The 23,697-nt window shown below is 43.7% G+C and overlaps 2 protein-coding genes across 4 annotated transcripts in view; one reads left to right on the forward strand and one right to left on the reverse strand.

Moving 5' to 3' along the window:
- The window catches only part of tmem68 (transmembrane protein 68), a 41,419-nt gene extending 31,486 nt beyond the window's left edge, over positions 1–9,933 (reverse strand). Inside the window, exons 1-3 of one of the 3 annotated variants that reach the window (XM_072363579.1) lie at positions 9,816–9,933; positions 9,238–9,392; positions 8,334–8,507 (exon numbers count right to left, since the gene is read on the reverse strand). In XM_072363579.1, coding sequence (XP_072219680.1) covers positions 8,334–8,507; positions 9,238–9,297 — 234 coding nt within the window. In that variant the 5' untranslated portion in view covers positions 9,298–9,392; positions 9,816–9,933. Of the gene's footprint in view, positions 1–8,333; positions 8,508–9,237; positions 9,438–9,815 lie in introns of all 3 variants that reach the window. The other 2 variants (XM_072363577.1, XM_072363578.1) reach the window with 2 other exon arrangements.
- A 294-nt stretch (positions 9,934–10,227) lies between these two features.
- tgs1 (trimethylguanosine synthase 1) overlaps positions 10,228–23,697 on the forward strand; it is a 45,379-nt gene continuing 31,909 nt past the window's right edge. Inside the window, exons 1-4 of the mRNA XM_072363576.1 lie at positions 10,228–10,441; positions 11,075–11,142; positions 16,459–16,565; positions 16,705–16,795. Coding sequence (XP_072219677.1) covers positions 10,329–10,441; positions 11,075–11,142; positions 16,459–16,565; positions 16,705–16,795 — 379 coding nt within the window. The 5' untranslated portion in view covers positions 10,228–10,328. The remainder of the gene's footprint in view (positions 10,442–11,074; positions 11,143–16,458; positions 16,566–16,704; positions 16,796–23,697) is intronic.

The raw sequence follows: 23,697 nt of genomic DNA on the forward strand, positions 1-23,697 counted from the left end.
TTAGGTTGGCAATACATCATATGTTGCCCCTATCAAAAATCTAATACTCCTTCCCTCCATACTCCACAGCTCTTTCCAACTAAGCTTTTTCTTCTCTACACTTTCCCAATTCAACCACTGTCCCTGCTTAGCCTGAGCCGCTGCCTTTGTACCCCTTAACATTTCCTCCTGTCTTTGAACCTGCTCAACAACTAGCTTTCTATTCTCCTTGGGCATCTAGGAACGTCGAGCCACTTCCTAATGTAAAACTAATCTTTCCATTTTTTCTGCAACAGACATTGGAATCTCATACACAGACAGTGGCCACATCAACCTAGTAAACAATCCAAACAGCAGACACCACAGCTTCAACTTTCCTGGAAGCCCTGATTTATCTATTCTATCCAGTACCTCAGCAACATCTTTGCAAAACTGCACAGTCTGCTCTCCATCATTTAAGTCTGTCTGGTACCACCTACTTAAACTCTTTACTGCCTTTTCCCTAATTATTGGAATTTTTCTTCATCTATTACAAACTTTCTATCACTTCATTTCCCTCTACTTATTGAGATACTTCTAGACTTTGTAGGTTTGATTTTCATACCAGCCCACTTTAGATTTTTATTAAGTCTCTCAATTATTCTCTTCATACATGGTACTGTTGTAGTAACCAACGTCATCATCATCCATGTAGGCCCTAACTGGTGTAAGGCACATGCCATCCTGACGTCTCTCCATTTACAACCCACTTGGAAACTCTAATAATTATCTCCATCGCCACTGTAAATGCTAATGGAGAAATTGTACGCCATAATGCCCATTTCTCGCCTCTGCCCACCTGTTGTGAAACCTGCTGTACTTGTGGGAGAGCAGAGCCTTAACACTGCTCGATCTGCATATTACGTCTTGACACTGCTCAAATAACATGTTGTTTAAGGTCAGAATGAAGCCTGTCTAGATAATGACAAAGATGCAGTAGCGTCCTCAGACAGCAGACGCCGAATAGAGATTGGGTTTGGGCCACGTACACACTGAATGATATAGAAAGGTATAAAGAGGATGTCACAAACTGAGGTCACTGGGAATTTCCAAGCATGTTGAAATACACAGGTCTCTGTGCCAGTCTGTTCAATAAATTCTCAATAAGAGGCTGACCACGACAAGTCCGACTACTCTTTTCTCCACAACATAATGGTGACCCCAACATCCAACCACTTCACATCCAGAACCATAAATAGCTACATCAAGCAGACACGAAGCACCCCAGCCAGACTCAGAGAGACAGGGAGAGAGACAGCCACCACAGTATCAAAAATCACCAGTTCAAAAGGCATCTTTTGAGGAGGCAGAGAGACAGCCCACACAGTATCAAAAATCACCAGTTCAAAAGGCATCTTTTGAGGAGGCAGAGAGACAGCCCACACAGTGTCAAAAATCACCAGTTCAAAAGATCATTGAAGATCCTGAGAGTGCTACAGCTTCAGCAACAGCACATTCCTCAGATCAACAAAAGTCACATCACACCAAAGTTTTAGACTGCTATGCAGGATTTAACAATAAACTACTAGGAGATTCGTACTGGGTAGAGCTTGAGCATCCTATGCTTGATTTGCAGCAAGAAATAAACCAAGCAGAGAAGCATGATTTGAAACAAAAATCAGAGACACAACATGAAGATGTCAAAACCAGTAAAGATAAAAGTTATGATCTGAGATACAGACCCAATATTCACCCACCAGATAGATATACTGATCCAGGGCAGTATCCAATTTTGATAAAAATGGACCCAAGGACATTATGTGCCATGGCAGACGCTCGACCTTGCAAGGCTGGTTGCTAGATTGCCTGATATTCACGAAGGTGCAAGCAAATGGATAAGAGCTTTCGAAGAAGAAACTGTGGGCAAACTGTTAGCTGTGGGAGACATTAAAGCAGTGTCAGCACAGTGTTTTGGAGCCTCTTCCATGGAGAACATTTTGAGACAATGAGAATGGTTGGATGTTGAGTCACCGAGCAGATGGAACTGAGTTTAATGCAAATCGAGCTGCATTGTGGGAAGCACTGCGGGCTGAGTATCCTGCAAGAGTGGACCTGAAAGCATTAAAGGGTGAGCCACTGTTAGATACGGAGAGTCCAACTGCTTATGTTGCGCGCCAATTGAGAAAATGGACACAAGAAACGCAGGAAGAAATTGAAAAATTCCTAGTGTTAAAGACATTGTTCAGAGACTGCATTCAAGAGGCTCTGCCCAACCCAGTTCGGAGGAGGCTGGAGGATGTGGTAGGATTGAAGTCAATGCCACATGGGGTATTCCTGGATTATGTGGTGCATGCAGTTGAACAATACAGACAAGATGAACGGAAACTGAAGGAGAAGGACAATGACATCCAAAGGAAACTTGCACAGTTGCAGTTGGGAGAACTGCAAGGGAAGCAAAAGGTAAAAGGTCAGGCCTTGCTGATGCCAGGGGCCACTGAACAGGTACTTCCACCCTCAACTGCAATGAACCTCGCACCTTACACACCAGATGTCATAACACAACCACCTTACACACGTTCAGGGGGACAAGTCCCATATTGACAACGTTGAGGGTTCAGGAGAGGCCCACCGGGAGAACAAAGGTCCATGGGAGCGTGTTGGGGTTGTGGCGAGCTTGGACACTTTGCTGACAGATGTTCCAGAGCACAAGGAAACCCAAATTTCAGCATGATCATGACCAGTCCTGCGGGGTGGAGTAAGGGGCCCGGCAGATCCATGGGTGAGTCCAAATTTTGGTTATTAGGGGTGCCCACAGAATCCTAAAGGGGAGGGTCAGTTCCCGGTTGTAATTGTGGGAGCTGATGAAGAACCGATGCTGCAGGTTCTAATTGAGGATGAGCCAACTCCGATGTTGGTAGACACTGGAGCCACATACACTTGTGTAAGTCAAGAATATGCTACATACCTCCCCATGTCAAACAAATTTGTTGAGACCATAGAATTCTTGGGAATTTAGTAGCTAGTACAAATTACTGCCTCAGTGCGTCTGTCCACAGGAGGAAGCGAAATTAGAATACCAATCGGGGTATCTTATCAGATTCCCCTTAACTTGCTGGGGAGAGAGGCTTTGTGTAAACTAAAAGTTAAGATTAGGTGTTGCCCACAAGGCATCATTATGGATAAAGAAGGTCTGGAGTTTCAAGAGTTAACACAGACAGACACAGCAAGAATCTAGTGGTTGGGGGACATTTCTGAGACAGTAACAGTTGCATTTAACAAATGGGAAAAATACATTCGAGTGAGTAGTAGTGAGTAGTAGTAGTGACTGAGTGTGTAGCAGAAACTATGAGGTACACTAACCTAAGACCTGACTTAGAACCAACTCCACTTGTACAGGCCAATGATACCTATTTTGTGGATGGATCATGTTTGAGAGATCATTTGGGTAACCATGCAGGTTATGCAGTTGTTAAACAAGAAGGTGGAGACTTTGTGACAGCGAAAGCCGAGAAGTGTGAACAACTATGTTTGGCGCAGTTGGCTGAACTGAAGGCATTAACGGAAACATGTATACTGGCAAAAGGTAAGGTTGCAAATGTGTACACAGATTCTGCATATGCTCATGGTATTTGCTATTTGTTTGGAGCAGTTTGGAAGCAGAGAGGGTTCAGAAGGGCAGACGGAAGTCCAGTGCGACAAGAGGACCAAATAAAGGAGTTGATTGCAGCCATGACGCTCCTCTCGAAACTTGCAGTGATAAAGTGTCAAGCTCAGCGTAAAGGTAATGAGATGGTCAATCAAGGTAACAACGCAGCTGATGAAGCAGCAAAAGTAGCATTGCCAGCTGAGGTGCCAGCTGACTGTTCTGGCGCCAATGATGTCACTGGAGCCAGCTGTCACTCCAGAAGACATCATTTTAATGCAACAGGAAGCAGGTGTGAGAGGGCATAATGTGTGGACGCAGAAAGGTGGCACAAAGAACGAAAAGGGATTGTGGAGATAACATGATGATCTTCTGGTGGCACCGGTGGCTCTGTTGACAATGCTGATTTCTGATGTTGACAGTGTGCATGACTGTGCCAGGGGACAGGTACTGAAAAAGGTAAAACAACAAGGACATTGGTCACCGTACATGCATGCAATGGTTGATGAAGTACTGGGTCATTGTGAAATCTGTGCACAGAACAATGTGCGAAAGGGTGTGAAGACACCAGTGGGACACATTCCGGTGCCAGAAGGACCCTTTAAATCATTGGTCATAGACTATGTAGACATGATTAAAACAGTACAGGGCAAAAGATACATGCTTGTGGTGATTGATCGTTTCAGCTGACGGCTAAAAGCAACTCCATCCAAGGATTTGGGAGCTGAGACAGTGGTAAAGTTTTTGGTAAGGGAAGTGATTCACAGGTTTGGCATTCTATCAGTGATTAGCTCAGATAATGGCTCAGCGTTTGCGCAGAAAGTTGCAAAGGGCATTTTGCAGCAGCTGCGGATCAAGCAGCGCTGTGGGGCCATTTATCATCCACAAAGTCAGGGGATGGTTGAGAGAATCAATAGAACCTTGATAGTAAAACTGAATAAAATCTGTACTTCAACTAAACTAAACTGGGTGGATGCTTTGCTGCTTGCACTAATGAGCTATTGTATGCAGACCCATAGAGTCATGCAGCAAACTCCGCATGAAATGCTAACGGGTCGACCCATGCCGGCACCTCAGTTGAGGGGGCCCTTTAAAGGGCCCCCACTTGAGCAGTTGCAAACAGAGTTGAAAGCTTGTATGAGACAACTAACTGCTATCCATAGAACAATCTATGTGCAGGAGAAAGCCAGAGATTTGGATCTCGAACAGCTGGTTGAGAAACCTGTGGTACCAGGCAACCAGGTGTACATCAAAGTGTTCCGGAGGAAGTTGCACGAGACGAGACGAGAAGGACCGTACACAGTGGTGCGAGCAACGCCAACGACAGTTCAAGTGGAAGTTTTGCAAAACATGGTACCACTTGAATCACTGCACTAAGGTTCGGACTAAAAACACAGACAAGGTTAAGTCCGAGGGAAAGGATGAACATAATGAATGTGTTAAGATCTCGGACACTGATGAGCATCCAGGTGTGGGTGTTGGCAAACAGCATTCGTCCAAGAGAGCAGAGTCTGGAGATGATGGACAGGATCCCACAAACAGGAGGGTCTGGAAGGGGTCCCGTGATGAAGCCACCCCGGAGGGGAAGTAGCCAGACTGGGTCAGATGAGTATGATGCAACAATACACCCCCACTCCGACCATGACACACCAGAAACTTTGCCAGCAACACAAACTAGAATTAAATGTGAACATGCATATGAAAAGTTTAAATCACTGTACATTGATGGGGAGGAGATGACCAAACGACTGCCTCTGGACACCACTACAAAGGTGCAATCTGGTAAGACCATGTTGTCCTCAAGTCAGAGAGCGTTTGATCAGAATGGATGTAAAGAGGGAAAGTTGTGTCAGGATAGTCAAGGGGGACTTGATACCATTATCACTGCAGGACAGAACAGTCACGTTAACCCAAGAACATATGGAGCTTACATGCACATGTATAGACAGAAAGACTGTAACTGTGGAAGATCGTTTATGGGGGAAGGCAGCACAGAATATGTGGTATAGATGGGCATGGTACACTACAAGAGAACTGACATCGACAGAGTGTCTTATATGCACAGACGCTCCAGGAGCATTGCCTATTGTTGTTCCAGAACGACACACTTTCAGGTTTTAGGACTGTGCTGCGGTCCAGCAACGGGAATGCAGATTAGGTAGGTTCACATTGCAAAAGGATAAAGGGTCAGTGTTTGAGCTTCCTATGTGTGGTATTAAGTTCAGATTACATTACATCATTTTTTCGAGAAAGAAATTTTTTTCTTCCTGTGCTGAATTTAATCTTAGTACAACACAGGATGAGCCTCCTACTGATTATAGAATCAGAAAATACTTTCTTAATCCCCTGAGGGGGAAATTCATTTTGCAACAGACAGCTTGCAGCTAACGCACATGCGCACAATTAAAGAGTTGCAACGGGGGGTGGGGGGCAAGAGGAGAGGAGAGGGGAAAAAAACACAGCCACCAGACTATGCTCCTTGGGGAGTACAATGTGGCGCCGGGGAAAAACCTCAGTAACATCAAGAATAGCAAACATAAGCTCACCATCTAACATAGAACTCAAAACATAAGAAAACATTTGCTCGCTTCACACATAAAACACAAAACAACTTGAAGGCGTGGGATAGGGGTAAGCCAAGAGATTTGCTACGTCTGGCTCTCAACCAATGACTCAGTTCACAGGATGTCATCGTGATACCACATCAGGATGCCATGGAGAAGTCCTTGATTGGGTGCCGTAGTAGTCGTATTTCAATGGACACGACTTACTCTGTAAGAAAAAAAAAATCCATACGCCTTTGCAAAGCCACAAGCATCTCCAAGATGTTTTCCATATTGCGGTTAATGACCACGTAGTGAATCGCTTTGAGTGGTCAGTTAGACTAGAAAAGCGCTATACAAGTACAAGTCCATTTACCATTTACCACAATCTGAGCGCCAACTGCTCTGCCCACTGCTTCAATCATGTCGGACAGCTTGTGGCCTTTGACCGCTGTCTCCGACTTCCGTCTTTGTGCACTTGTGAGGATGAAGACATCAGTAGTGTTAGTGTGTGACAAAGTAAACAAGATGCTAGGATTGGATGTTGAGAAAGGGAGAGTTAAAAGATTTGGATGCAATGGCGCAGCCAAGAGGGATTCCTTTTGAGTTCAAAGCACGCAGTGAGATTGCAGCAGGGTTTGAGTCTATTTTGCCATGGATCACAATTAACAAAAATGTGGGTTGGATTAACTACATATACTACAACCAACAGAGAATTCTTAACTACACGAGTGAACGACTTGTAGCCTTTGGAGAACAACTGCATGAGACAAGTAGTATGGCTTGGCAGAAGAGAAAAGCCTTAGATTGAATATTAGGAGAGAAAGGTGGTGTTTGCCACATGCTTGGGGAAAAATGTTGTACATTTATACCTGGAAACACTGCATCTGATGGGACTTTTACAACGGCTATGAGTAAAATCAGAAATTTGAAAGGGAAGCTGAAGGGGAATGCTGGTGCAAGTGACTAGTGGTGGAATGATCTGGATGGGATTTGGGGAGCGATGGCATTTGAGATGGGAATGACTGCATTGGTAATACTGATAATGATCTCCCTATTGGTGTGTTGCATTATACCCATTCTGAGGAGGTGGGTGCTGCAATTGATGTACAGACAGAGAGTGGAAGCAGCCAGGCAACAGCTGTCCTATGCACTGTGAACAGTAGACAAATTTAATGGTAATGTTTAAGGATTTAAATGATGATTGTAGGATTCAGTATTATTGGTACAAAATGATGAGCTTTTACAGTGTTTAATTTATTGATTCAAGGTGAAAAACTCACACTGTATACGTTTTTCAGTTTAATTTCTAGTGGAGTCATTTTATTATTCATTCATTTTATTATTCATTCATTATTAGTGTGTTACTGTGAATTCAGTGAGCTCTCATAATCTTAACCTTCATGTCCGCAGCCACAGGGAACCATTCGGGCAGAGAGCGCATGAGAGATTGAACGGCACTGGCACCTTCCAGTACCTCTTTCAGTCCAATAATGCGAATATTACACTGCCTTTTTCTGTCCACAATATCCACTAACTTCATCTCCAGTTCTTGAGAGACGTGACCGTGACTCTCTAGAGTACTTGTGTTGCTTTCTGTCGTGGTTTTAAGCTTATCCACATCAGGTCTTATCGATGCGAGGCTAGTAGTTATCGATGCTAGTTGTGTATGGTTAGCACTTGCTTCTTATCATTGCCGAGCTCCACCTGTTGAATCCAGATGAAACGCGGTACAAGGTAGCTTCGCTGTTTTTCCACTAAAGTCTCTGCAATGGCATCAATGTCTTTGCCTTTGCCCAACATACTGCATTAACGGTCTTTCCCAAGCACAAAAAAGTAAAGTTGAAACTAGTAACTTTAATAAATCAACTATTTGGCAAGGATGGGCTGGGAGCTGAAAACTTGAGCTGCCGTCTTCGTCCAGTTGATCACATCACTCCTGGAGGTAGCCTTTTATTAAGTGTCTTTATGTCTCCCTCAAACCTTCTAGATGCTCAGTTAGCACACCCTTTGCTTGACAATTGTGCTATGAAATTACTAATACTATTGTTATATGAAAATGTTAATAGTGAGAAATATATAACTATCAACCTCTGAATTCAGCTATTACTACCAACAATATTGCCTGAAAACATGAACTACAGTTCACTGTTCACAGAGTGCAGAATGTTGACAGATTGCTTACATACCTTATAGACGTGAAGAAACAGTATTGAGAGATAGAGCAGGATTACAATGAGGAACGGCACAATGAAGACGATAACTAGAGGGGTGAAGACCCACAACAGGTACTCCAAAACACTGAGGTAGTCCTCCACCTGACCGAGGCCTGCCCATTCTTCCCACACATGAAACAAGCACACCTGTGGACAAGGCCAAACAGGTCAATAAGTATGCCCAACATTTTGGCACAGCATTAAACTTCTCAACACATACAATTTAGGGGATTAAGTCAATAAAAATAGTAAGAGTCCGATTTCAGTATAGTATAGTTATATAAGTTGACATACAGAGAAGAGCAGAATTATTGGTATCCTGAATTTAAAGCAGACAATTCTGAATAAATTCAGAAATAAATGCAAATTAACCAGTTTAGCAAATAGGACTCTTGCAAACTTACTAAAGACTGAACACTCACAAATGGAGGCAGGGCAACAACTACCTACACTCAAACACGTTAAGCCTGCCAACAGCCCATAATGGGGATTACGAAAACAACTTGATTAATTATTTATTAATACCTGCTGAGCACCAAACACTTGTCTTAAAACTTCACACAAAATACAAACACAAATCTGTGCCAGAGGTCTCACTCGTATTCCCTGGATTTTGATTGCTAGAGGGACAGGTGTGCAACCATTATCCTAAAGATAAGCATATTGAACCACTACCCATGCACTTTCAAACATTACAAAATACTCTGACACTAGAACCATACTGGAAAAGCTGGAAAAGAAAGATGTGTCTCCCTCAGAAAATCTCAGAACATATGATTGCATGTTTTCCTTATAATTTATATATCATATTATATATAAATTGCACCCCCCACACACATGGTTGTAAATGCCAGAAGGAAGTGGAAAGGATGCATACCAAAAAGGAGACAGTGTCCTCTGATCCCATTAGACAAGACTGGTTCCCGCTGTCTGCCATCCTGCTCTGCTGTAACCAGCAGCAGCTGTAATTCCACCAGTTGATGACAGGATTAAGCAGACAGCCAGCCTCCGCAGGAAAGAGAGCATCTGCTGCTACACACAGGGGGACTAATGGAGAGGAGAGCACCCACTTAGCATCTAATTAGGACAAAATACAGAGAGATAAGGATACACTTGTTCAAGTGACTGTCAGTAATATTTGGTTTACCGACAGTTTAAAGAAGTATTGTTCAGAAAAAAACGTACGTATCTTCAGAGTGACATCATCCCTTTCTGTTGCACTGAATGAATGATCCTTAAAGTTTGACCTAACCTTACAATCTAGTTTTGTGGAGCAAGAAGAAACTAAACGCGGCAATCATTATCATCTTAACAATAGACCAGAGATGCAGTCTAACTCGATTAACTTGTGATGAATTAGCAGAACTCCAAAATCTGACAGTTGACGGTACGCGTCAGCAGCTAAGGTCAGAGTCGAACAGAAATCTACAACATATTAAATGGAGAAGACGTTACCTTGAAGTTCTAATGGCTACGTCGTGAAAATGGTGGCTTAAAACACACCACTGTATATTCTATGTGTCACGAGCACGACATGTAAATCTGACAGCTAACATCTGTACTGTCCCCCGGAACACTTCTGTCCCCTGGAACAATTTCAGTGTGACACAATCAATGTCAGCGATGTTCATTGCCCCCGGAAACTACTGAAAGGAGAGGACGTTCCCCTGATTGGCAAAACTATTAGTGTTACTTTTAGTTACTGTTGCAAATAAAAGAGATATATGCATATAACAGCTTATATATAAGCTTATATCATCTCGTCCCGTTTCCCATTTTCGCATGTGGGAAATGGGAAACGGGAAATTTAAGCAGCTTTTATTCTGAAAGAAAATAAATGAGCGGAAGCTACAGTGGTTTCCTTTTCACGCAGAACCCCGGAAGAGTGTGTGTCGTTAAAGTGAACCTGTGGCGTTACTGTGACATGAGCATGTGTCTTTGTGTTGCAGTGTTCCTGAACTAACCGTCATGATGGTGGAGAGGGACAGAGTGGCCGTAGTGGCTGAAATCACCTTCAGTAGGAGACAGCCGCCTGAGACAGAGGAGATCATTCATTGTTGCTGCTCCAGAGCCTTCGTAAAGTGAGCCAAGAGTGAACTTGAATGTTTTCCTAAATGTTCTAGTATATTTTCAATTCAACTTGTCGCACACTGATCGCGCAATATTGCAAATTAAATCATACATTATTTATATAAATCTATCTGACATTGCTCTTATATATATGTATATATTTATGTAATTTGTCCAGTTCATATTTATTTCGAATACAAAGCGTATTTTTTTCATGTTTCATTTGTAGTTTCCAGGCTTTATGGATTGAAATGTTGTCAAATGGAGATCAGGTTCAAACAGTTGAAAGATATGATAAATTCATTTTACTGTAAAATATTAGCTGCTGTTGGACTTGTAGGCTTTCCTTCAGAGTCACCTGTAGGTACATCTTGAATGACCACTAATGTAACTTTTGGATTGTAGTAGTGGAAAATATTTAAAAACAAACCCCTTCCATTCATTCCCTTTTTTTTTTTTAATGGTTGGAGAAAAAAATGTACTTGATAATTCATGTTCCACATTTTCTCCGGCATCAGTCAAATTTATGGACATTCAGTAGCACATACTGGCCCTGGTGTGTGATGAGACAGGACTCTTGGTAAAGCTTTGGACTACTTGGTGCTCATCTGCTGTTTCTGTTTGTGCCTTCTGCATTTGAACAGGGATAGAGAGCTGTATCGATCTGACAACAGAATGCTTTCTTCTAACACAGCAAACACGGAAGTCCTAGGTACTGTATGGTACACATTTCATTATATTATTATTTTATATTATATTATATTTTTTCTTTAGCACAAGTTTCTTGTGTATACCTTAAATTCAGATCTAGTCTAGCTAGTGACTGCTGTGGATAGCGCAGCTGACAACAAGGGAAAGACCATGTGACAGATTGGAAAGACAGCTGACAGGAGGCAAAGACCCCAAAGGTGCTGCCATGGTCTAGCAATTCATGGTAGCAGTAGTGAGGCCTAGCAACTTTGTTACAACCAGCATAAACTACAAGTAAATTAAGGAGAATACCCCTAGGGTCAGCGAGAGCAGGGGCGGAAGATGACCCACAGGCAGACTACATGGCAACTTACACTGGAACGAACATGACTATGAGGTGGAGATGTGACTCAGTGAAGAATAGGGGCACAGACCTATTCTCTAGGGCTAGAGCTGGGCAGAATAGTTCTCAGAGGAAAAATAGCGTACCTGGAGAAAATAAAAGTGATAGACTACAGGGAAATAAGCTCCAGGTTTGTCTTTGTGGCTGTCAGAAAGTAACGTCAGTTAGAGGCCTTATAATGCATCAGAGAAGAAAGAGATGTGTGCTAAAAGCAGGGCAGGGTGGCCGCATCGATCAGTACTTTTTACGAAGTCAGTCGAGTAAGTCGGATGAATTCCAGCGGCAGGTAGAAAACCACAGTCCGAAGGATATCAATAACACAGCTACGGAGGTGGAGGAGGAGGTTCTAAGAAGGGATGCAGCTGATACTGAGGTGAATAGGCCAGTTAGAGAGAGAAATCTGGAGCAGAAAGCTAGAGTTAAGTGGCCTAGGGCAAATAGCAACAAAGAAGTCGATAAAGATTTGTCAGCAATATTAAGTAAGTTATGAGGAAATGCAAGCGATAGGCTAAAGAAGATGGGAGATATAATTTACTCCTATGGTGCAGAAAGAATTGGGGTGCAAGATAGGAAGAAGGTTGAAAGAATACAATTAGTTAAGTCTAGACGGCAAAGAGAGATGGAGAAATTGCTTCAGGAAGAAATTTAAGAAAGCAGTGGAAAAGATCTACAGAAGAAGAGGGAGGGAATTAATGTTTTGCAGGAAGACTTGAGAAGCAGGCTATCAATACTCAGAAGGGCTGGATATCTTAGGAAAAAGAGAAAGAAGAAAGAATATGTAAGGACTACATTTTACAGGGACCCGTTCAAGTTTGTTAAAGGGTTGTTTAAACAGGAAAGGGGAGGGCAGCTGAAAGCAACAAAGTTAGAGGTGGCAAAGTATCTAAGAAATATATATTCAGATCTTGAGCAGTGTATAGTAGTAGGCCTGCCACCTGACATGCCACCATTAGGAGAGTTAGCTCATAAGATGGATGTTAGACCACCTAGCTGGAAAGAGGTTGAGGCGGTAGGTAAGGCTTCGTCAGCCCCAGGGCCAGATGGAGTCCCCAACCGTGTTTATAAAAGTACACCTGATGTCCTAAAGTTTTTATGGAGGCAATTAAGAATAGTTTCAGAGAAACGGTTTAATCCTACAGCATAGCATAGGGCAGGAGGCGTTCTTACTCCAAAGGAGAAAGAGTCCTCGAACCTAAGTCAGTTCCGGATGTGGAACTCTCCTAAATGTAGAGGGGAAGATTTTCTGTAGTGTAGTTGCACAGAGATTAGCGAGTTATTTAGAAAATAATAGCTTGATAGATACTACTGTGCAGAGGGCAGGAATACCAGGTTTCATAGGGTGTTTAAATCTAGTGTGCTTCAAACACACAATTTGGCATCAGATTCAGGCAGCCAAGATTGAGAAAAAAGACTTGCATGTTATATTTCTGGATCTAGCAAATGCATTTGGTTCAGTGCTACATAGCCTTATTTGGAAAGCGTTTGAGTGCCTGTAGTAGTTGTTAACTTAGTAAGAGCATATTTTCAGGATATTAGACTGTGCCTATCTACAGCAGGTTTCACAACAGGTTGGCAGAGGCTAGAAACAGGCATTATGGCAGGGTGTACGATTTCACCATTAGCATTTACAATGGCGATGGAGACAATTATTAGAGCTTCCAAGTGGGTTGTAGGTGGAGAGAGACGTCAGGATAGCATGCACCTTACACCAATTAGGACCTACATGGATGATATGACGTTGGTGACTATGTATGAAGAGAATAATTGAGAGACTTAATAAAAATCTAAAGTGAGCTTTTATGAAAATCAAACCTACAAAGTCTAGAAGTATCTCAATAAGTAGAGGGAAATTAAATGATAGAAAGTTTGTAATAGATGAAGAAAAATTCCAATAATTAGGGAAAAGGCAGTAAAGAGTTTAAGTAGGTGGTACCAGACAGACTTAAATGATGGAGAGCAGGCTGTGCAGTTTTGCAAAGATGTTGCTGAGGTACTGGATAGAATAGATAAATCGGGGCTTCCAGGAAAGTTGAAGCTGTGGTGTCAGCAGTTTAGATTGTTTCCTCGGTTGATGTTGCCACCGTCTGTGTATGAGATTCCAATGTCTGTTGCAGAAAAAATGGAAAGATTAGTTAGCTTTTACATTAGGAAGTGGCTAGGTGTTCCTAGATGTTTAAGTACTGTGGCACTGTATGGGAAAGGCATACTTCAGGTCCCAGTATCTAGTCTGGTAGAGGAGTTTAAATGTACTAAAGTTAGGACAGAGCTCCTGTTAGCTGGGAGTAAAGATGTGGTAGTTAGTAAGGTGGTTCCAAACCCAACAAAGGGGCGGATATGTAATCCAAGAATGGCAGCTCAGGAGGCAGAAGCAGCTCTGAGACATACAGAGATTGTGGGTAATGTTCAAATAGGCCGGGGAGGCTTGGGGCTTGGCCCAGGCAAACCGGTGTGGAGAAGAGAAAGCTAGTTGTTGAGCAGGTTCATAGACAGGAGGAAATGTTAAGGGGTACAAAGGCAGTGGCTCAGGCTAAGCAGGGACTGTTGAATTGGGAAGGTGTAGAGAAGAAAAAACTTAGTTAGAAAGAGCTGTGGAGTATGGAGGAAAGGATTATTAGATTTTTGATAGGGGCAACATATGATGTATTACCAACTCACCAGAACCTAAAACTCTGGGGAAATGGAGACTCGTTATGTTCAGGTACTGCAACTCTGAAGCATATTTTGTCAGGCTGTAAGGTTAGTCTGTCACAAGGCCAGTATACATAGCGACGTAACCAAGTATTAAGAAGCTTAGCTGCAGGTATTGAAGATAAACAAAGGCAGGTAAATTTAGGAGGGTCCAAGGTGAAGAGAGTCGCAATTCAGTTTGTTCAAGAAAGAGAAAGTTAATAAGACAATAAGGAGGCAAGGCAGCTTAGAAGATGCTTGTGATTGGGAGATGCAGGTAGATTTTGTTGTTCTCCAGGAGATAACCTCTACAAATCTAAGACGTGATATAGTCTTGTGGTCAAGGAGTAGAATGAGAGTCTATTTCACAGAGCTGACTGTTTCTTGGGAGGACTTAGTAGCAGAAGCATGTGAAAGGAAAAAGCTTAGGTATGTGGAGTTGGAGGCAGAAGCAGAGCAGCGAGGATGGAAAGTTAGGATCTGTTCAGTGGAAGTAGGATGTAGAGGATAGGGATATAACGATTTGGAAAATTTGATGTCTTGATTATAGTGACCAAATTGTCACGGTTAACGATATTATCGCAGTATTCTTAATTGCTGTACAAATGTCCAAAAAACACATACATTGAAATAATTTCATGAAATCTTGTGATTCTCTTATCATACTAAAACATTTAATGCCAAAATCTTATCAAAATTAAACTTTCACATTAAAGGGGCAAACAACTGGCACAGAAAGAGTTTATTTTGTGATTTGTATCTAATTAATTACAGAGTTGCTGTGAATTAGTTTTAATTAATTGCATTCCTAAATATCGATGAAAATTTCACATTTTCTGTGTATTGTTGTTATAACAGAAAGATAAATGACAAGAAGCGGATATAACATGTCTTTTTTTAATAAGATTCAGAAAAAAAATAAATTCAATTCTGAGCAATTTTGGCGATTTACTCATTGCTCTTTTTCTTTGTAAATACCGAATAAGTGAATGGAACTTTTTTTGAGCAAACACCTCTGCAAAGTGACGCTCTTCTGTTTTCATTACGGTTAAAGCAAATGACTTAAGTTCCCAGTTAGTGATGTGGTGTGCCGTCACACCCAGATAATTGTTATTACTCACAAAGGTCCAGTGGTCTCCTGTCAAAGCAACATATTCCGCTGAAGCCATGCATTTTAAGAGGATAGATATTGCTCGAAGCTTGGCAGACTTGGATGAGGCTGTTATGACATATCCCGATAATCCACCGTGATAATGAGATCAATTTAAACATAAATGTAATCTTTATCGCGTAAACTTTCACCGCTCTTTACCGTAACACCTGTAACCGTTACATCCCTAGTAGAGGATTTGTTGCAAAGTCTGTTGTCTCATTGGATGTAAGTAGACAGAGTGTGAGGAAAATAGTGAAGGAAGATGAGGCAGTAAAGTCCAGTGAGTGGATTTGGATTAGAAGAAGCAGTAGTAGCTGGGGGCCCAGCAGGGGGAGCACTTAGAGTAAACAGACTCTTGGAAGAAGCAAGGAAGAAATCCAGGATGTATTTAAGTGGAGGATGTGGCCCATGGGAGTCTTTTGAAACCAGTTGGCCATTTTAGATGAGTTGGTCTGCATGCCCTTGTTTTTGGTGGCATTTTTAGCGACTATAGGACTGTTTAGGTGAATTTGTCTTCTGAATCTGCTCGTGTGTCTTGTCCTGCCTCCATCTCTGGCACCCTCTATACTTTCATTACCCCCTACCTGAACCAGGGTTTGTATCCCCACCCCGCTATGACTGGTGTGCAGTTGGTGAGAGACTGGGGTAGCTTGTGGTTGTGGAAGAAAAGATGGTTGTTGTGGTGTGAGGAGCAGTGATGGCTGGCATTAGGGGAGTGATTCTGGGACACCAGTGATCACTGTCTAGCCTCCTGGAGGTGTTGTGGGCCCAACTAGACGAAACACTGATGAAAGGAGATTCCCACCTATCCCCAATGACATGTTGGTCAGCACTGCTCACTGGTCTATACAGGGATTATTGGGAATTATTCCCTAAATCTGGTCAATTTTTTTCTTAAGCACAAGTTTCTTGTGTTTATTTTGAATTTACCACTCTGCGCTGGGAATGAGTTGAGTTCAGAATGATCCTGGATAGTATATGTTGTTCAAATTCCCTAGCTGCCGCTGAAGAGTTTTCTGACTCTGTGACATATTCATACCATAGGGCTACCTGCACACTTCTTATAGAGTGTGAAATCAAAGACTTTTTGAGATATATTTTCCTTAAACTCACAGAAACGGAGGATGAAGAAGAGGAGGAGATCTTGGATGTAGAGACTCAGCTGATGGCTAGCATGGGTCTGCCTTTGACTTTTGTCTGCTCCTCTGACCAGAGGCGAGCGGTAAGTAAGGCTTGTTGGTGGGCATTCTCTTCAGCGTCAAATCTTGTAGTGCCCTGCTGCTTCTGTCATCTTAATGAATTAATAAAGTCAACTGAAACATTTAGAGCACTTTCTGCTGCTACTTTTGATTATGTGACAGAGAAGGAGCTCACACAGGAAGCCTGTCACATACTGGGAAGACCAACCTGGAGAGGATAAGGGAGAAAAAAATCGACACATTTACAACAAAGGTAATAAAATGAACTTATTGTCATTATTGTTATTATTAATTATAGGAATTTGTACAAATGGTTACTGAGGACAAATATCAGGGCTTGTCTAAAACAAAAATTGTACTAAACTGTGTAGTTTATCAAGAATTCCTTAGTGCTGATCAGGTTGGGGCTTATTTCACAAAAATCTTCTCTACTCTGTGAAACACAAATGAATTACACATGGTGATTGTAGATCAACATGAGTTGGGCTGTCCTGGTGTACAGCTTCATGCTGTGGTGTCTTAGGCAGAAATAATGTTTGAAATTGTTTTTTGGATTTTATACACAAGGCACATTGAACATTAGTAAAGCAGCAAACAACATTCTTAGGAAAGTATGTCACAGTCCAGCCGTGTGTGTTTTTCTTTCTTTTTTTTTGGTAGCTAGCCCAGCCAGACATGCATGTTTGTCCATGTGAGTCTGTACTTTCGAAACATTTGTCCCTCCTATCATTCATAAAGGTGAAGGGTAAAATTGCATTATAAGGGCATGGTGACAGAGAGGAACAAAATAACATTCCAGATTTATTTTTTTTCTCAGTAGTACACATTTTCCAGAATATTTACTGACACATTACATTGTCTCACATGCTACTGTTCTAAGGACTTTTCTTGGAAGCAAATGATGTAGACATTTTGTTTTCTCATATGCCTCTTCTGAAATGGAAAGTCTAACTCCTCATCCTCAGGGTAGCTATACTCAGCCCACGTAACGCTCACATTAATATGCTGCAGATATGCCTCAGTACCATAGCTTTCCTCGTCTAGGGAGAATCCACATGAGTCCCAGTCCCACTATGATAGCACAGGATCCATCTGCATCACACATTCCAGCTACGATGGTTCCTCTCTCTCAACATCAGGGCACAGGTGCTGCCTTATCAATGTACGCTGCATCCTCTGCATCGCTGGCTGATGATGTGGACCAAGCTTCTTCTGCATCGCTGGCTGATGATGTGGACCAAGCTTCAGATGCTGAATCGACACAATCTGCTCCCATTTCACAGATAAGACATGTGGATTCTGTAACCTCTCTTCCATCAGAAGCTACTGACCAGGTACCCACTGTATCATTGGCCCCGCCTGCACAACCAGTGCCTCCGGTCAGCATGACGACCAAATCCTACTACCTCACTGGTGCCACCTGCAGTTTCTGCAGTTCCAGTCTGGCTGGTCCAGACTACACCTGCTCCATCACCACCAGCATACAGTGCACCCAGTTATTGGCAGCCTCCTCATCAACAACATCCCACTCCTCCTGTCCTGCACTACTATCTGCAGCAGCCCTTTGCACCTGTGCGGCCACCAGATAACTCCAATGCGCCAGGTGTTTTGGAGATGGTTATTGCTTCATCATTTGGCATTCCCAAGCCCAAATTGACTGTTTTTAGCTCAGGGAGGGAAAGTGACTTCCTACTGCTTAAAAGGGACCTGGTCAGCGTTCTTGGTCTCCACAGACACTTAAGCGAAAATTACAAATACCAAATCCTCCTCGACCACCTCAGATTCTCAGCTGCACTCCAAATAGCCAACGGGTTAATCAACAGTCTAACGCCATACACTACTGCCATGCAAGCTCTCATGCAAAGATATGGTCAGCCCAGACAGCTTGTGCAGGGAGAACTCAATGCCATCCTGAACGCTCTACCTGTTAAGGCCAGAGGTATTGAAGATTTTTCAGCATCAGTTGGAACATTCATGGGCATGTTAAGCACAATGCAAGACCCCTCATCTCTAGAGCTACTATGTGGTTCTCACATCGACACACTGCTCACTAAGCTGCCTGCTAACTTCAGAGATTTATTTGCTGAATACTGCTTCACAAGGGGAATCATCCAGAGTGGCAGTGACAGAACATATACTCTTCCAGATCTTGCTGAATGGCTTGAGATGAAAGTCCAGACACCGCAGGTATCCCGTCAGATAAGTACATGTCCACCAGAACCTACACACACTGACAGCCGGGAGCGCAGATCAAAGCAACCAAGAGTGAAGTCTGCAACTATTCTACTAGGTAACCAGCAGGGGGCTCGGCTATCTAATCCAGCTCCTGGATCAACCCCCCTCCTTCAGTCTAAGAAGCGTGACAGGTTTAAGCCCTATTGCCCTCACTTTAACAACCAAGAACATTACCTCAATGCCTGCGATGACTTTGCTAAACTCACAAGCAATGCAAAGGCTGACTGGATAAAGGAGAAGAAAAGATGCTGAATGTGTGGGAGAGGACACATATCTGACAATTGCACTTTAAAGAAGCCCTGTCCAACTTGTGGAGAACAACACCTATCTGTGCTCCACGATGTGACACAAACAGAGACTGTCCTGACTGTGTGTGCATCCCCTAACATAATATACATGGACCAAGTTAGCCATGGACCAGTGATGCTGAAAGTTGTCCCCGTACAATTGCACAATGGGAAGAGTACACTCAGTACTGACGCTGTTCTGGATGACGGATCTGAAAAATCATACTACCAGCTGCTGTGCATCACCTCGGTCTCAAGGGAAATTAAGAAATCTTGTCCCTGAGGACAATCAGGACAAGGCACAGGTAAAGGGAGCCACAGTCTCACTCAAAGTGTCACCCCTGATTAACAAAGGGATGAAACATGACATAAAACATGCCTTCACTGCAGCAGAGCTGGATCTGGCTGAACAATCATGTGCTGCTGAAACCCTGAAACAAAGTTACCAACACTTGAGACATTCCATTGCACTCCTACAGTAGAGTTCAGCCTATGCTACTCATCGGTTCTGACAACCCTCACTTGATAACACCAGTATGCCCAGTCCGGTCTGGCCCAATCGGCGGACGTGTAGCTGTGTGCTCGGTTCTGGGATGGGCTGTGCAGGGACCTGCAACCTTCCTATAGCATGCATCAGGTGAGAACAACTGTCTTCATTCTTCATTTCCTCTCCCCTGCTGAAGAGCTACACCAAAATGTTGAAAGACTCTAGAAGCTAGACACGTTGCCATTCAGAAACAGTAAGGAGGTGATCCACTCTGGTGAGGATAAAGCAGCTATGGAACAACTGGAGCAGAAGACCATCAGAGTCACAGTTGATGGTGTGTCCCGCAATGCTACTCCATTGTTGCATAAATCAAATGCACCCACTCTCCATGCTCCATCCACGACTGTGATGGCTCTCCTCAGAGCAACAAAGCGCGGCCTTGCTACCAACCATGTACAATCTGCAGTGTACAACGAGGAGATACATAAATTAGAGAAAGCTGGATATGCTGTCAAGATTAACGCTGATGAGGTGAGTCGATCAAAGGAATCATGGTTCCTCCCTCACCAGCTTGCGTGTCATAATGGTAAAGCCAGAGTTGTCTTCAACTGCTCATTCAACTATCAACAAGACAGCCTTAATAACAACCTGCTGCTTGGCCCTACCTTGAGTGCACCACTGCTTGGTGTCCTACTGAGGGTCAGGGAACACGCTGTAGCCATCAGTGGAGTTATCCGTGGCATGTTTCACCAGGTGCGCATCCTCCCTGAAGACCAGCCACTTCTCCGATTCCTGTGGTGTGATGGTGAGCAAGAGCGCAGCCCAGATGTCTACGAGTGGCGTGTTTTGCCATTTGGGACTACCTGCAGCCCATGCTGTGCAACCTATGCTTGGCAGCGTCACGTACAAGAACACAGTAAGGACAATAATTCAATCTGTGCTGCAAGCGTTTTATGTAGACAATTGTCTCCAGCCTCTGCAGTTCCAGGATCAAGCCAGACAGCTCATTGACAAGATGAGAGCTCTCCTTGCCAGTGGAGGCTTTGATATGAGACAGTGGTCCAGCGACATGCCTCAGGTTATTACCCATCTACCCTTCGAAGCCAAATCAACAGGATGTGAGTTATGGCTGACTGCAAATAAGACTGACCCACAGGAGTCAATACTGCAGACATGACACTCTTGGCTACAAAACGAGAACCATCCCAGTGACTGAACCGACTATGAGATATGTCCAGTGTGTCCAGCCAGTCAATACGACCCTCTTGGCTACCGTATACCACGTGCCAAGGTTCCGGTTCAAGCCCTGTGGAGGAAAGAGAGGATGAGCCCATTGCAGACGGTCTCCTCTCTGTATGGCAAATGTGGGAGAGTGAGCTCTCACAGCTGCAACACATCAAACTACCACATTGTTACACCGCTAATGTTCCTACTGATACTCCTGTTGAACTACACATCTTCTGTGACGCCTCAGAGAGAGCCTATGGTGCTGTAGCTTACATGAGGATAGAAGACAGGCATTTCTGATGGCAAGCTCTCATGTAGCACCAAAGAAACAACTTTCAATACCTCGCCTGGAGCTATGTGCAGCCCTGGCAGGTGCACAGTTAGCTAAGGTCCTACACACAGAGCTGACACTGCTGGTAAAGAAAACAACACTGTGGACAGATTCCACAACTGTTCTGCACTGGATCCAGTCCGAATCTCAGCAGTACAAGGTGTTTGTGGCGACACGGATAGCAGAGGTTCAAGAGCTAGTTGGATCAGACAACTGGAGACACATTCCCTCCGAAGAGAATCCTGCTGATGATATCACCCATGGGAAATCTCTGGCAGATCTGGTGGTGCCCAACTGCTGGACATGCGGCCCGACTTTCCTCCTCCAGCCTCCAGCAGAGTGGCCAACGAATCCTGCTGTAACGTCCAGACCTACACCAGCTGAAGAAACCCGTGATACCTTCTTCTGCGGAAACATCACAGTGAGCAGCCTTCCAGTCACAGATGCAACCCAGTTCAAATCATGGTCAGAACTAGTAGATGCGACATTCCAGTCGCTACACGGGACGGCTGCTCTTCCCATGACTGCAGCCGACAGAGTTAATACAGAAGTTGTCATCTTGAAAAAAAGCACAACAGGAGAGTTTCCCAGCTGAGTTTACTGCACTACAAGCAGGTAAACCTCTCTGCTCTAATAGCAGCGTGCTGTCTCTATCCCACATACACGACAAAGATACGGAGTTGATAAGGGTCGGAGGTCGCCTTCGAAAGGCAGAGAATATAGAAGAGGACACCATCCATCCTATCATCCTGATGCCAAACCACCATGTCACGCAGTTGCTCATAAAGGACTGTGACAACCGATTGCTTCATGCAGGTCCTGGATTTGCCAAAATAAGGACGACATACTGGATCGTCAAGCCGTCAGGAAACATCAGCATATCTGCCCAGAGTATTGCAAATGGCACAGCAAACCTGTCATTCCTCGACCTGCCTGCTGCATGGTTGCGCATCAACCAACCACTGGTCTACAGGAGTAGGTTGTTTTGGCCCATACACCATCAAGATGGGTCGCAGACATGAGAAAAGGTGGGTTATTATCTTTAAGTGCCTCACCACTCGGTGTGTGCATCTGGACCTTTTGTACAGCATGGACACCGACTCCTTCTTGTTTGCCTTACGTTTCGTAGCAATAAGAAGAAAGCCTTTTGAGATCCTTCGTGACCGAGGCACTAATTTCCAGGGAGGAGACAGAGACCTTCAAAAAGCCTTTGCTGCACTTGAGCCAGCATTAAAGGACCAGCTAGCTGAGCAGAGTATCAGCTTCAGATTCAATCCACCACTTGCACCTCATTTTGGTGGGGTTTGGGACAGAAAGATTAAATCCGTTAAAGCTCCAATTGCAAGTAGTCCGAGAGGAAGTCCTCATGACAGTCATGATAGAAGTTGAGGGGATTCTCAACTCAAAGCCCCTCGGTTATGCCACATCAGACATCGCAGATCCTGACCCCATAACACCAAATCTCCTACTCATGGGACGGCGGGATGCATCACTACCACAAGCCATGTATTACAACAGTGACCTGCTTGGACGTCGCCGCTGGAAACACATCCAGGTATTGACAGGTCACTTCTGGCTCCAGTTCACCAAGAACTATCTCCCCAACCTTCAACACTGTCGGAAGTGGCATAGTTCTACTGTGGACCTCACTCCAGATCAGATGGTCATGATCATTGACCCACAACTGCCAAGAGCACTGTGGCCATTTGGACGAGTCACCAAAGTGATCCCCAGCCAAAAAGGCCAGAGGAATGAGACTGATCATACAGGACAGCAGGGACCTTTGTGATAATGGAAATACATCATGTGTATTTGGGGGCAGTTGTGCAAACTTCCCTGCTCTGCCATGCTCTGAAGAAGCGTGACGTCACCGGAAGGACCCGAGTAGCCGAGAAAACATGAAAACGGTGGCAGTTAAGCTATGAGCACACCTGTGGAGTACTGTACACCTCTACGGTTATGATAGTGTTAAGTGGCGTACTGCCATAATTGCCCACGATCATAACCATCCACGTCGTCACTTTGTGTCTGTTGTACGTGAGTGCAAAGTAAGTCAACATCGGGTGTGTGTTGTTCCGTTTTTCCTGTGTGCTTGGCGTGGAGCCTAACGACCATGTTGTGATCCAAACTTGTTTCTTTATATCTCCAGAGATTGGTGATATGTTTGTATTTCTTTATATACGTTTTAACATATAATACCTTTTGAGTGTGATGCTGGTATTGGTGATATTCACGTTTATTTACAGTCTTTGTGTGTTACATAATGATGTAGTCTGAGGCGCCCCTGCACGGTCATTTCAGTGTATTGCTCTGACCTCAGATGTTTATTATATTATTCGTGCAGTATCACATGTTTGTTTATGTCACAGTGATATGACTTTATTTTTACGCAATAAAGAAGGGTAAAGAAGGGTAAAAGAAACCTCTGGAGTCGCTGCAGTTTTTCTGACAGAAAACTAAGGCCAGACTGTGTACACCTGCATCCAAAAGATAATTTACAGTTTCCATTTTTAGGAAGGGCGACCAGAGAGTGTCTTCCAACTATGGGGATCACACTACTCAGGCTCCCCTTGAAAGTTTACTCCTGA

Source organism: Leuresthes tenuis, unplaced genomic scaffold (genome assembly GCF_036924035.1).
Source record: "Leuresthes tenuis unplaced genomic scaffold, fLeuTen1.0.hap1 SCAF_14, whole genome shotgun sequence".
Lineage (NCBI taxonomy): Eukaryota > Metazoa > Chordata > Actinopteri > Atheriniformes > Atherinopsidae > Leuresthes > Leuresthes tenuis.